The 15,798-nt window shown below is 45.3% G+C and overlaps 1 protein-coding gene across 1 annotated transcript in view; it reads left to right on the top strand.

Moving 5' to 3' along the window:
* Positions 1–1,123: 1,123 nt before the first annotated feature.
* LOC126428019 (transcriptional activator cubitus interruptus) overlaps positions 1,124–15,798 on the top strand; it is a gene marked incomplete at its 5' end in the record, with an annotated part of 197,882 nt that continues 183,207 nt past the window's right edge. Inside the window, one exon of the mRNA XM_050089899.1 lies at positions 1,124–1,268. Coding sequence (XP_049945856.1) covers positions 1,124–1,268 — 145 coding nt within the window. The remainder of the gene's footprint in view (positions 1,269–15,798) is intronic.

Raw genomic sequence — 15,798 nt, 5'->3', positions numbered from 1 at the left:
CGGGTTAAGTGCTTGGGATGAGGTCTGTGTGCAGTTAAGAAATGTACCGTACTGTGACTAGGATCGATACGTGTCACAACCGACCACTCCCTTGTGTCGGGGATGAATTCGTGCTGTCTACGCCCCTACCACTTATGTCCTGTACATCCTCACGTGCGTCCAAATGCAAGGAAGCCAGTATAGAAATGATGTAACAGCAGCACCTCATCGTGTCTCGTGCCTCTGCTCCACCTATATAGTGGGGAGAGTGGCCGATTTCGGTGCGCACAAAGTGTACACTGCACGCCGCCCCCCATTACTGTATCTGCCCTCCGCATCCTGGCAGGGTCGCCAGTTTCCTGACGGGCGGGTAATAAACTATTAATGAATGGAAATGCATTTAATAATAACAGTTCAAATTACGCTTCACGAAACTTGTCCTGTATGAGTCAGTATAGTTTTTGCATCTTTTACACATGCTGTTGATGTCACAGTTTTACCTGTGATACACACGAGTCTATTATCCATTATTGCTGGTTAAAGTGTATGCTGCATGCCGCTCCCCTTACTGTAGCTGCCCTCCGCATCCTGGCAGGGTCGCCAGTTTCCTGACGGGTGGGTAATAAGCTATTAATGAATGGAAATGTATTTAATAATAACAGTTCAAATTACGCTTCACGAAACTTTTCAAGTATGAGTAGGTATAGATTTTGCAGCTTTTACACACACTGTTGATGTCACAGTTTTAACTGTGATACACACTAGTCTATTACCCATTATTGCCAGTTAAAGTGTACACTGCACGCTACCCCCCTTACTGTAGCTGCCCTTCGCATCCTGGCAGGGTCGCCAGTTTCCTGACTGGTGGGTAATAAGCTATTAATGAATGGAAATGTGTTTAATAATAACAGTTCAAATTACGCTTCACAAAACTTGTCAAGTATGAGTCAGTATAATTTTTGCATCTTTTACACACGCTGTTGATGTCATACGAGTCTTATTACCCGTTACTGCCGGATGTGTCCGCAGGCTGGGCGCGGGGTCCGGCGGAACGGGCGCGCTCTCCGAGCTGCAGCTGCTGGCGGCGTCGCGGCGCTGCGCCGTGCTGCCCCCGGGGGCGCCGGGCGCGGGGGCGGCGGCGGGGGCGGGCGCGTCGCCGGGCGGCGGCAACGCGGGCCCCCAGCCGCCCCCCGTCTCCTCCGCCGCCGACTTGCACCCCGCCTACCGCCTCAACCCCTACGTGGAGCATCTCTACTCCTCGCTGCAGCACTCTAGTCCCTCCCTGCACGGTGAGTACCCAACCAAGGCTGACACAAAACATTGTTATATCCCAGAGAGTCGATGCTTATGCAGTGAGTCAGTACATGCTTTCAGGGGTGATTGTGATTCTGAAGAAAAAGACTTTGTTTGGACGTATGTCCTATTCGCAGTGGTTTCTGAGATGGAAAACGTCTCGCAGTACAAAACTATGGGGGGGGGGGGGGGGGGTAGGACGTCAAACGGGCCGACTTCGAGAAGGAGAGGCACCACAGGACATTTCAATTTGCACTATCTATACTTTTACAAATAAATTCATAAAACTTTGTCAGCATGACTTGAAAGGATTCAGGGTTCACACTCATAGCAGTGGAAGTTAAAAAACACGAAAAAATATTTTTTCAATGTGAAATTTCATGAATTTTTTTCACTTACTATTGGCTGCATTTGTTGCTATAGGTACACATTTTCTTCATAAGTAAGAGAGATTCTTCGATGAATTTTCACAGCTTACGAACCATACGTACAGGGGTATGAAACTCTAGAATTTATTTAATCTATGCAAAATGAATGGGCTGTTACGTTTTAAACTTCGTGTTTAGAGAAAACTCGAATTTTATAGTTAATTATCTCAATTTTTACCACAGTTTTGAACAGATTTGGGAAATTCTAGAGTTTCATACACCTGTAAGTATGGTTTGTATGCTGTGCCAAATTCATCGAAGAATCTCTCTTACTTACGAAAAAAAGTGTACCTACAGCAACAAATGTGGCTAGTACCAAGTGAAAAAATGATGCAATTTCACATGTAAAAAAAAAATTGTTTTGTTGTGTTTTCGAACTTCCTCTGTTATGAGTGTGAATCCTGAATCCTTCCTGGTCATGCTAACAAAGTTTTATGAATTTATTTGTAAAAGTATAGACAGTGTAAGTTAAAATGTCCTGTGGTGCCTCTCCTCCTCCAAGTCGGCCCGTTTCGCGTCCTACCCCCCTTAAACTATATTAAATTTTTTCTGCTGGGTTGCAGCTCGTCGTGTGTTCCGAAATGTTGTTTTCATAGTCAGCGGTTCATTTGTGTTCAGACGAAAGTTAGAGGGACGCAAGTCCGGGCTGTACGGTGGGCGATCAATTGGTTCAAATGGCTCTGAGCACTACGGGACTTAACATCTTAGGTCATCAGTCCCCTAGAACTTAGAACTAGTTAAACCTAACTAACCTAAGGACATCACACACATCCATGCCCGAGGCAGTATTCGAACCTGCGACCGTAGCAGTCGCGCGGTTCCGGACTGCGCGCCTAGAACCGCGAGACCACCGCGGCCGGCTAGGTTTAAGTAGTTCTAAGTTCTAGGGGACTGATGACCATAGATGTTAAGTCCCATTGTGTTCAGAGCCATTTGAACCATTTGACGAACAGAATATTATGGTATTTTAGGTTATTCATTCGTAACTGATTCCTATAAAGTTAGAAAATACGCAGGATAAAAGATAAAGAAACACATTACGTCGATTCTCGTTATGTCAAGGAAAAGCGTGCCCTTGTAGCAGGTGGATACGACAGCAGGAATCTATGATTACTGGTGCAATGACAGCTACCCTCCGCCATTGCTTCACAGTGGTTTGTAGGGTACGGGCGTAGACGTAAGAATAAGCCGTCAATGATGTCGGAAGGTTTCCAAATGCAGAGTTGCACCTAGTGGTGCGGGAGTTGGCTCGTGCGACGAGCGTGCGGGCAGCGAGGGGACCCGCCCAGCATTCGGAGCAGGGCGACGCAGGTGTCGGCGTCGGTCTGCGGTCCGCGACCATTCCGGTCAGGCGTGCGCGACGGGAGCGGCCCGGCTGCGGAAGCGGATGCGCCGGAGTGGCTCAGGAAGCGCGAACGTGAGCGTCGGCGTGAACGTGCGCGTGACAAAGGGGCGACGGGAGCACAGGGTGTAAGAGTAACCGAGCGCACACGTGCGCGTCCCGCATGCCGGCGGCGCTCGGCGTGTCGCAGGCACGCACCGCCACGCACCGCCCATACCGCCTGCGCCGCCGCACCTGCGCCGGGCTCACCGCGTGTGACGGGAATGTAGCCGCTACCGACTCAGGTGTGTCGGTCTCTCCGTCAGAGGAGCGTCCAGCGCTACACTCTAATCAGTCTAATGTGACCCCCGTGACAACCCTGCGGCCCGCAGCAAGAGCGCCAGTGAGGTTCTGGAAGCCGCGCCGTGGCCAGCCGCGGTATGATTCATTTCATCTACATAATAAGTCACAGCTGCAAAATACTAACGCGAATTCTTTACAGACGAATGGAAAAACTGGTAGAAGCCGACCTCGGCGTAGATCAGTTTGGATTCCGCAGTAATGTTGGAACACGTGAGGCAATCCTGACCCCACGAGTTATGTTAAATGGCTCTGAGCACTATGGGACTCAACTGCTGTGGTGTTCAGTACCCTAGAACTTAGAACTACTTAAACCTAACTAACCTAAGGACATCACACACATCCATGCCCAAGGCAGGATTCGAACCTGCGACCGTAGGAGTCGCACGGTTGCGGACTGCGCGCCTAGAACCGCGAGACTACCGCGGCCGGTACGAGTTATGTTAGAAAATAGATTAATGAAAGGCAAACTTACATTTCTAGCATTTGTAGACATAGAGACAGCTTTTGACAATGTTGACTGGAATTCACTCTTTCAAATTCTAAAGGTGGCAGGGGTAAAATACAGGGAGCGAAAGGCTATTTACAATTTGTACAGAAACCAGATGGCAGTTATAAGAGTTGAGGGGCATGAACGGGAAGCAGCGGTTGGGAAGGGAGTGAGACAGGGTTGCAGCCTGTCCCCGATGTTATTCAATCTGTATATTGAGCAAACAGTAAAGGAAACAAAAGAAAAATTCGGACTAGGTATTAAAGTCCATGGAGAAGAAATAAAAATGTCGAGGTTCGCCAATGACATTGCAATTCTGTCAGAGACAGCAAAGGACTTGGAAGAGCAGATGAACGGAATGTGCAGTGTCTTAAAAGGAGGATATAAGATGAACATCAACAAAAGCAAAAGGAGGATAATGGAATGTAGTCGAATTAAGTCGGGTGATGATTAGATTAGGAAATGGGACACTTAAAGTAGTAAAGGAGTTTTGCTATTTGGGGAGCAAAATAACTGATGATGGTCGAAGTAGAGAGGATATAAAATGTAGACTGGCAATGGCAAGGAAAGCCTTTCTGAAGAAGAGAAATTTGTTAACATCGGGAATAGATTTAAGTGTGAGGAAATCGTTTCTGAAAGTATTTGTATGGAGTGTAGCCATGTATGGAAGTGAAACATGGACGATAAATAGTTTGGACAAGAAGAGAACAGAAGTTTTCGAAATGTGGTGCTACAGAAGAATGAAGATTAGATGGGTAGATCACATAACTAATGAGGACGTATTGAATAGGATTGGGGAAAAGAGGAGTTTGTGGCACAACTTGACAAGAGGAAGGGACCGGTTGGTAGGACATGTTCTGAGGCATCAAGGGATCACCAATTTAGCATTGGAGGGCAGCGTGGACGGTAAAAATCGTAGAGGGAGACCAAGAGACGAATACACTAAGCAGATTCAGAAGGATGTAGGTTGCAGTAAGTACTGGGAGATGAAGAAGCATCCACAGGATAGAGTAGCATGGAGAGCTGCATCAAACCAGTCTCAGGATTGAAGAAGACAACAACAACAACAACATACAATCCGCAATCCACCATACAGTGCGTGGCGGAGGGTACCTCGTACCACAACTACAGACCTCCGATTAGTCAGTCTGTATTTGTCTGCAACAGTCTGCATTACTCTACATTTGTCTGTACCAGTCTATAGTCAAGTTTCAGTCTGCGCGTAATAAGATTATCACATTCCTGTACATAGCCATGAAGATAAATGTATAGACATTTTGTCAAGTATGAGAGATATGTGAGAATAGGATTAACGTACCAAGACCAAAGGAACATCAGTTTGTCAATTGTAAACAGCATCCAGAATCAAGTTACGTAATGTCTATGCTTTTTACTATTTTAATAAATGTGTGTGAAAATTAATCAAGTTCTGTTTAAAGTTGGTCACCTTCAACCTGCTACTCTAAGCGTGCAAGTGGCATTTGTATCGTCTGACCTAACGGCAGAAGATAAACACGCCACGATAAGACCACGAGACATATTGCTGACACTCGCCTACTTCGTTAGAGCGACAAGTCAACTAATCTGATGGTGTAGTCGATGAAAAACGGAAGTAGTTTACAAAACCCTCATTCGACTAACACCTATATACTACTCGTCAGTGCGGAATCTGAGGAGCTGGGACTCGTAGTGCCAACAGAGGAAGCACGGAGAAGAGCAGCGCGTTTCTTCACAGGTTCATTTAGTGAGAGCGAAACCGTCACAGAGATGCTGAGCCGAGTGCAGTGGCAGACGCTGCAAGAGACTCGTGGCTACAGGCGCCACTTTGAGGGCTGGGCTGCGTATAGCGCCGCCGCCTGTCGGACCTTCATTAAACTGCAGTGCCAGAAGCGAGGGAATTCCTCTATGTCGCTCAAGATATTACGTCTTTATTTTAACCGAAACCGGCCGAAAAAAAAGAGTGGCATCACGTCTCGAACGCCGCGTCGGAGGAGAAATTGCCGTGCCAGAAGTTTACATCAACATCTACATCTACATGACTACTCTGCAATTCACATTTAAGTGCTTGGAAGAGGGTTCATTGAACCACAATCATACTATCTCCCTGCCATTCCACTTGCGAACAGCGCGCGGGAAACACCTAAACCTTTCTGTTCGAGCTCTGATTTCTCCCAGGACGCTTCCCTGGGGAACACGTGATATCACTTCATCTTCATCTACATCCATACTCCGCAACCCACCTGACGGTGTGTGGCGGAGGGTACCTTGATACGTCTATCGGTTCTCCCCTGTATTCCAGTCCATACCACTTCAGTTGTACTCGATGATTTGCCGTCTATTGCTACAGTGGGATAAGAAGTGTCCCCCCGCCCCCGCGGCGATAAACGAGTGGAGTGAAGGCCTCGAGTCGGCTGGCGGGCAGGAAGCGGCGCCGCCTCCGGGAATAGCGGCGGCTGCGGCTGCGGCGGCGGCGTCGCGGCGCCGGCCCTCTACACCCAGAAATAGACGCCGCAAACGAGCGGCTCGCCTCTCGTCGGCCCGCGACCTAACACCGACGCCTGCCGTCCCTCCTGGCCAGTGAACTTCTCTCTGGTCTGGTGGAGAAGAGGCCACGTGTGGGGACTAGGACTTTCGGTATTTTTTGAACGTATCTGGAGTCCCATGTATCGATTTTTAAAAAGTATGTTGGTCGGTTCTCGATAAATCGGAAAAAAGTATCGACATATCGGCGGAAAGAATATAGTACCTGCCTATAAAAATATCCGCTGCACGTTATACAGGGTGAAAAGTATTGAAACCGACAAACTCTGGGAGGTTGTAGGGGACATCAAAACAAATCTCATTTTTTCCTATGAGGATTATTTAAACCGGTGGAGGCGGTATTATGCTCTTCAGTTGTTAGAGGGCGTACTATACTCTTCAGTTGTAGGCAACTGCTGTCCACCAGTGTGCTAGCGCATTGTCTCTGTTTCCTAATGGAGCGATACACCTGGAGTGAGTACACTGATATGGCTGGTGCGTACTACGTAGCGCACCACGACGGACGAGCTGCACAGCGGGTTTATCAACAGCAATATCCTAATCGCCGTATCCCGCATCATACGACCTTTGCTGCTGTGTACCAACGTCTGCGTGAGACCGGGTCATTTAGCAGATTACCTGGACAGGGACGCCGTCGCACGGTAAGAACGCTGCAATTTGAGGAAGCGGTCTTGCAGTATGTGGAGCGGGATCCTTCAATCAGCACTCGTGCAATTGCACGTAACACGGGGACAAATCAGACGAATGTAAGAACAGTCCTTCGAAAGCAGTTGTTACGCCCATTTCACATACAGCGTGTCCACAACCTGGAACTAGTTGATTATCCACCCAGAGCACAGTTTTCGCAGTGGTTCCTGGAACAGTGTGAAATGCATCCTACATTCCGATCCTCCGTGTTGTTTACCGATGAAGCAACGTTCGGGAGTGATGGAGTCTTCAACATGCACAATTCGCATGTTTGGAGTGAGGATAACACACATGCCACAGTTACTAGCGCTCATCAAGTGCGGTTCTCCGTTAATGTTTGGGTCGGTGTTGTTGGGGACTGTTTAATTGGGCCGTATCTCCTACCTAGGTCATTAAATGGCAGGCACTATTACAGTTTTCTCTCCAGAGCATTGCCAGAATTGCCGGAAGACGTCCCGCTCCCTACAAGACAACGCATGTGGTTCCAACATGACGGGGCGCCGGCACATTTCAGTCGCCGTGTGCGTCGATTCCTGGACCGACGGTTCCCAGAAACGTGGATTGGCAGAGGCAGAGTGTTTGTTGGTTTAATTAATTTACCGCCAGAGAAATCTTCCTCTGCCGGTTTAAGTACTCCTCATAGGAGTTTTTGAGTCAAAAATACCCTTTTTGAATCAGAAGAATTACCCCAAAAAATAATACCATACGACATAAGCGTATGAAAATATGCGAAGTAGACTACTTTTCGTGTTGAACTGTCACTTATTTCAGGTACTGTTCTAATGGTAAATAAAACAGCATTTAGTTTCTGAACAAAATCCTGAACATGGGCTTTCCACAACAGCTTACTGTCTATCCGAACGCCTAGAAACTTGAACTGATCCGTCTCGCTTGTAATATTCCCATTCTGTGTGATCAAAATTCGGTTCTTGTTGAATTGTGAGTTAGAAACTGTAAAAACTGAGTCTTACTGTGATTTAGCATCAAATTATTTTCCACAAGCCACGAACTTATTTCATGAACCACATTATTTGATACTGTTTCAGTATTACAGACAAGATCCTTCACTACCAAGCTGGTGTCATCAGCAAACAGAAATATTTTTGAATCACCTGTAATACTAGAAGGCATATCATTTATATAAATAAGAAACAGCAGTGGCCCCAGCACCGGCCCTTGGGGAACGCCCCACTTAACAGTGTCCCATTGGGACTGAACATCACTACCACTCCCAATATTGCGGAGAATCACCTTCTGCTTTCTGTTCTAAAAGTAAGAGGCAAACCAATTGTAAGGTACTCCCCTTACTCCATAATGGTCCAACTTCTGCAGTAATATTTTGTGGTCAACACAGTGAAAAGCCTTCGTTAAATCAAAGAAAACACCTAGCGTTCGCAACCTATTATTTAATCCGTCCAAAACCTAATATAGCATTTCCAGTTGTTAAATTAGACTGTACAATTGATAGCAAATTATGTGAATTTAAATGCTCCATTAACCTTGTATAAACAACCTTCTCGATAACTTTAGCAAAACTCGATGGGATAGCGCCCACAGCGCTCGCCTAAAGCCGTCGGCACACGGACCGTGCATCCGAACGTTGAGCGTGCCGAGTTTCTGACGTCATAGCGTGGAATAGCACGTTCGGGAGTCTTTCCGACCGTGCAGAGCAATATCTGGCGTGTCAGATACTCTGAGCGTGCGTCTGAGCGTTGACCAATGAGATGGCACAACGCCACCTACGTCACACGCACGCCATCTCCCTTCAGTACAGAGTTATGAGGCGCCATATTGGCATTCATTTCAATCCTACACGTATATGTATATGCCATTTCTGAGCACGAGCGAATTGAGAATCACTGGAAAATCCGTTGTTAGTTGTGTGATTTGTTCCAATAAGATAATGAGAAACATCGTATTCGTGGCAAAAGAATTATTGTAACTTGCGTATTATGAGAGTCGGCTATTTGAAGGCAGCAATACATTGAGGATGCACCCAAAACGCATTGTTCTTGGTACAATTTGTTATAATTAAATTTCAGTTGGTAACATAGTTACGATTAAAGCTGTCAGCAAGTGCTAACGTTGGTAACATTCCAGGAATGGCAGCCAAGTTTCGAATGTTCGTTTAGCGTGGTGGGGAGCGTCACTGGATAGAGAAACTTTTATGTTTGGATGGTGGTTCGCGACTCACCATTACGTAAATTTTTTTTCCTAACATGTGCGTTTTTATAAGGTTCTGTTACTTTATTATTAGTTTAATATATACTATATATTTTTGATGTTGCGGAAATATAAGTTCACCTTTCTTTGGGTGTTCGATTGGCTTATGTACAGGACACCTTGCGCTACTTGTGTAAAGCTGTTTTGCTCCTTTTTCTTTTACGCTTCGTAATTCACGTGTTGCAAATATTCTGCCATTGGGTAAGAACAGTGGTCAAGTAAGACTGACCTTAGAGTTTTACTAAAATGTGGGAACGATGAAATAATGTTTATCTTATGTGAAGAAGTGTTGCAAATTTGTACCGCACTGTTTGTAATGGAACTTTTATAAGCCTGTGTGCTTATTGACTGGACATGGTACTTTCCTTTTCGTGGACGATGGAGGAAACGTGCGTTTTAATAGAGCTAACGTGGGAATTTTACGCGCGCCCATTTAGTAAACAGTGTGATTTACGAACTAGAAACTTCCCTCAACTGCCGCCGGAGTGCGTTGCGATCGCGTATACCACGTTGGGGCCCACGTACCGTGTGCACGAGTCGCATCGTTCCTGAGCGTTCAGCAGCACGTTGAACTTGGCACGCTCAACGTTAACGTTCGACAACACGGCCCGTGTGCCGAAGGCTTAACGCGTGGACCGGAGGCGTGGGTAGCTTTTTTGGGCGGGACGTAACAATGGCAGGGGGTGTCTTCCCCCCCCCCCCCGCCCCCGCGGAGCGGTGTGCCACCCCCTGTGACAGAGGCGCTCCATCACTCGCCCAGAGACAAAGGGATGCGCAGCACAATAAAAGCAGCAGGCGCAGCCGCAGGCCCCGAGGGCTGCGGTGCCGGCTGGCCGAGCCAGCCCTGTACACGTCGCCCTGTCCTCCACTATGCGAATGACTCAGTTTATCTGAAAGTAGTTCCTGCTCCAGTTCGCGACTGTTCACTAAAAAATAAAATTACGAACAACTATGAACATGGCTGGCGTTTGCAGCAACCGTATGCACAAATTTGAAAAATATGTAAAAAATCAGCCAACCGGTTGCATAGGTTTTCTATATACCTTGACCAGGTTTCATCATCTCTAACGGTGACTTCATCAGAAGGTGAGGTAATTACGTGAAGAACATATCGTCAAAGATGCACAGTGATTTAAGAGCTGAGTTGCTCAAGTCATACATTAAAATATAAAACATAATGCTCTTCGAAAGGTCAAACATTAAAACGTAAGTAACACCGGTCTCGTGTGAGGAGAAAACCTATGCAACCGGTTGGCTGATTTTTTGCATATTTTTCAAATTTAAAATTACGAATCAGAAAACGCACACCACACGTGTAATATCCTGCATCACTTTAGAAAGACGTTTTCCGCTGTTAAGCTTATTTGAGGAACAAGGATAAGTACGTTGACGGAAAAAAATCTGAATACCGAGAACGAATTCTACGACATAGACAGTTGGTAGGCGTGTTTCTACGTTTGAAAGATAATGTCTGTTCACATTTCACACCAATCGCTTAACAATGGCACTAATAGCGTCACTATAAGGATACTGACAGGTTTCAGATAGGTTATATAATGGTAAGACAGAGATTCAGGAACCAGGTTTCAAATTGTAAGACATTTCCAGGGGCGGATGTGGACTCTGACCACAATCTATCGGTTATGAACTGTAGATTAAAACTGAAGAAACTGCAAAATAGTGGGAATTTAAGGAGATGGAACCTGGATAAACTGACTAAACCAGAGGTTGTACAGAGTTTCAGGGAGAGCATAAGGGAACAATTGACAGGAATGGGGGAAAGAAGTACAGTAGAAGAAGAATGGGTAGCTTTGAGAGATGAAATAGTGGAAGCAGCAGAGGATCAAGTAGGTAAAAAGACGAGGGCTTCTAGGAATCCTTGGGTAACAGAAGAAATATTGAACTTGATTCATGAAAGATGAAAATATAAAAATGCAGTAAATGAAGCAGGTAAAAAGGAAAACGAACGTCTCAAAAATGAGATCGACAGGAAGTGCTAAATGGCTAAGCAGGGATGGCTAAAGGACAAATGTAAAGATGTAGAGGCTTATCTCACCAGGGGTAAGATACATACTGCCTACAGGAAAATTAAAGACACCTTTGGAGAAAAGAGAACCACTTGTCTGAATATCACGAGCTCAGATGGAAACCCAGTTCTAAGCAAAGAAGGGAAAGCAAAAAGGTGGAAGGAGTATATAGAGGGTCTATACAAGGGCGACATACTTGAGGACAATATTATGGAAATGGAAGAGGATGAAGATGAAATGGGAGATATGATACTGCGTGAAGAGTTTGACAGAGCACTGAAAGACCGAAGTCGAAGCAAGGCCCCGGGAGTAGACAACATTCCATTAGAACTACTGACAGCCTTGGGAGAGCCAGTCCTGACAAAAGTCTACCATCTGGTGAGCAAAATGTATGATACAGGCAAAATACCCTCAGACTTCAAGAAGAATATAATAATTCCAATCCCAAAGAAAGCAGGTGTTGACAGATGTGAAAATTACCGAACTATCAGTTTAATAAGTCACAGCTGCAAAATACTAACGCGAATTCTTTACAGACGAATGGAAAAACTAGTAGAAGCCGACCTGGGGGAAGATCAGTTTTGATTCCGTAGAAATGTTGCAACACGTGAGACAATACTGACCCTATGGCTTATCTTGGAAGCTGGATTAAGAAAAGGCAAACTTACGTTTCTAACATTTGTAGACTTAAAGAAAGCTTTTGACAATGTTTCTGTAAAAAATAGCCAGCAAAACCTTTTACTAATTTGCTGGACATTGTGTAATACCAGGTTGTTGGAGTTCTCGGAGAAGTTGTGAATTCCGAACAGGCCGGTCTACAGTACATTGTACTGCACAGAAGAATTTGAATGCGTACCATCACCAATCCGTAAAAAGTTACGTAACACAAAAATTGCGTGAACCGTCGCCTTGATTTTATTCGACTTAAGATTTGCTTAGGTGGCCAGCACCCAAAACTTGGACCCGAACGTATGAAAACAACATTCTTCGCAGCTTCCTCCCACAGTTAATGTGTAATAATACACGTTTCGTTAATTAAATGTCTACGAAAATGTTGTCTCCTTATGTGTTTTGCGAGGAGAAAAGCAACGTCTACAGCAGTATACTAAAGTAATTCTCTGCCTTATTGCGACCGAGGTGTGGGTTCCGGACGGGAGAGCACGCATGGATGCGATGAGAGGTGAAGCGGCCATCATTGTTGCGGCCATAGTGCCCGACTGATAGAAGTAATCCATCTGCATCTGGTAACAGTTGACATGTGTGTGGAAGGGAAAGCCGTGTAGTTATAAAACGCTGATCCACATTCAGCAGGAGCTTAAGGCCCAGCGTGAGTGCTGCTTTCGCCGCCAGCGCAGTTCGCCGGACCCCATGTGTAACGTGACCGCTTGTCTGCTTCTCGCTGTCTGAGTGAACCTTCCCCAAACTGCACACTAGAACTTCTCAAAAAAGATTACCAAACAAATCGATTCCTACCATAAATCCGTGTTCTGTACACAACTCTTACTTTACCGAATTGTCCGCAGCTCGTGGTCGTGCGGTAGCGTTCTCGCTTCCCGCGCCCGGGTTCCCGGGTTCGATTCCCGGCGGGGTCAGGGATTTTTTCTGCCTCATGATGACTAGGTGTTGTGTGATGTCCTTAGGTTAGATAGGTTTAAGTAGTTCTAAGTTCTAGGGGACTGATGACCATAGATGTTAAGTCCCATAGTGCTCAGAGCCATTTACCGAATTATACAAAGACCTGATATGGTTTGTTCAACACCGTCTACAAACTGACGCTAACTGTTTCTATAAAAATGCAATACTTCCTTCAGTACTCAGTAACCTGGCTGCGGAAATAAATGCTTAATTGTTCTTACGAAAAACTTCCTGGTCCTAAACTGTATTTTCGCTTTCCACGTGTATCGACAAACGCCTTTGAAGATTTCTCGAAAGCTGAGCGCAGGATGCAGTAGCAAAGAATCATTACAAAAAAGTGCGAAAATTTCGTACCACAGACTACAATGTGCGTACGTACATAGTAAATTGAATGAAGGGTGGTAATTTTGACTGGTAGCAAACGACTTCTGACAAAATTCACTGACAAAATTCAAATGAAACTCTGAACTCAAAAGTAATGCTTTAAAAATGAACTGAATATTCGCACTAGTAGTTACAGAACATGACTTCAAGAAATAACCTTAAGCAGGGAGAATCTCATCTACCTGTCAGATCAATCATTCCATTTAATAGTTCTACCATCTGAGCTACAATCTCAGTAACACAAACCAATGCCATGGACTTGTATGCTTACCTCAATCTCTCAACATTCCAGAAAAACAAATAATCTCCTTAGCTTGTCTGTGCACGAGTGCATTAAAAATTCGTACTGCAGTTCCATCAATCTCGTCTAACAATATTATAAAGGAAATTCCCTGGCCATTCTTCAAAATACATTCGGTACTCAACACTGCTCAATTTAGAATGCGTGTAGCTTTGCTACTGTCCTCAGCCAAGAAGCGAAGGCGGTGTAGCAACACGAAGATATAGCGGCGATAGTCAGAGATTACGCAACTACACGTTTTTGCTCTGTGCGAACTTTGCATTTCGATATTTATGTAAGAAACAGAATTTAAAGTGTGAACAAAATAATGTGCATACCACACTGGTAGCACCCAGTTTATTCCAGATACAGTTGTTGGTGAATACTCAGGCTGCGGGTGTCCCCATATTGCCTGTGATGTTTGAGCCACAGTTTTTCGTATGGCACCGTATCCTCGGAACAAATTTTGTACATATATATATATATTTTAACTCTGAAACACCCTCAACACACCACGTCAGTGTACCAGTAAGGCTGTCAGCACCATTGTCTTTTAGACTTTTGTTGGTACATATTGATTAGGTTGACTAAGGACGTCACTAACTCCAAATCACTCGCGTGGCGCGCCACTGGCACCTAACTGGTTTGCCTCGTTAGCTGACTGGCCGCCCTGCCTCACATTTACGAAAGTTTCACGTAGCCGCAGCAGGCGCGGCTTTCGTTCTGCATGTGTTTGTGTGGGAGCCGGCGACGGCGGCGTGAGTGAGCCGTCGCCATACGTCTGCTGTAGTGGCGCGCCGTGCTGTATTGTGCTGTGTGTGTCCCGACTGCCCTGCCCTAACTCTCGGGCGGACGGGTTAGTTATTATTTTGGCCCGGCGCGCGCCGTTAAAACAAACCCGTCATTACGGTCGCGATGGGCCGCCAGATACAGAGGACTGGCACAACGGGCGGGGAGGTCGCCTGCCGGGTAGGCAGCACTCAACGCACCACCGCGCGGCCGACAGGCTAAGCGAAAGGCGCTGTACATCGCTCTAATTGCGGCCTCCCATCCGCGGTATACCTGGTGTTATAAACTTGTAGTACTCGTAGAGAAGAGAGAGTACATAATATATTTCGAATAGGAATGCATGTTGGGAAACGTACCGTTTTCGTTCAGACGTTTAGCTTATCCAATTCTCCTTGCAGAACTGAATTAGGCGTGGCGCAGTACGGTTATCTGGTGACAATTCGAAAGGAAACATAACGAATCATTCATTTATCGCTTGTTTGTATGAAAACGTAAAGACATGACGTGTTTACACTGTTCCAAAACAAAAAAAAGAACCCAGCATACTGTTCGTACAGTATGTAAATGGATGTTTTCTTTCCAATTGTTATCTAATTATTATATTGAATCACGTCTAATTCGATCACTCAAGCTGAAGTGGATGAATTAAACATCTGAACTGAAACCGTGGTAGAACTGAAACGCTACGTTTCCGGGCTTTTGGGTTTCTATCTATTATGTACTCACTCCCCTCTACAAATCCTAAAAGTTTGTAGCGGGAATTTCTGAACGCCCTTTATACCAACAAGCTATCACGAAACGGTCTTCCAAACTACTCAAAACTGATATGTTGGTCATTGAAACGTGGCGCAATGGGATAAAGTTGTCATCTCCCTCACAGAACACATTTATAATCTTTCATTCCACTCAGCTCGCTCAAACTTGCGAAGTACTCCATGTACAAACATGGAACTGCCCTCGTTGTCTTCTAGAAGAGCTCCACTACCTTTTTCACTCATATTTTATATGCAACAACGATTTACGGAAAATTTGCGAAAATGCATTTCGTGACGATGTTACCAACTTTTAGACATGCGGGAAACTGCTTTGTAATTGAATTCAGAGGGGGCACATTATGCGAAGAAAATCCTGAGAATATTTTCATTTGCTCGAAACCGGAACCCAGAAAGACGTCGCTATAATGAGATATTTATAAGCAAACGTGACGCTTCAAGTTGCGATTGCGTGTCAGACCCTCACTTGTCGCCCGTTCGGTTTTGTTGCGAGAAGCAAACCACTATATTTATAACATAGCTGTTACAAAATTTTGTGATTAAAAAGTTCTACATATTTCTAAGATAACAAAAAATTGTGAATGTTAA

This window comes from Schistocerca serialis, chromosome 12, assembly GCF_023864345.2.
Source record: "Schistocerca serialis cubense isolate TAMUIC-IGC-003099 chromosome 12, iqSchSeri2.2, whole genome shotgun sequence".
Taxonomy (NCBI): Eukaryota; Metazoa; Arthropoda; class Insecta; order Orthoptera; family Acrididae; genus Schistocerca; species Schistocerca serialis.
Note: the sequence above shows the minus strand (reverse complement) of the source record. Positions and strands in the feature narration are given on the sequence as shown.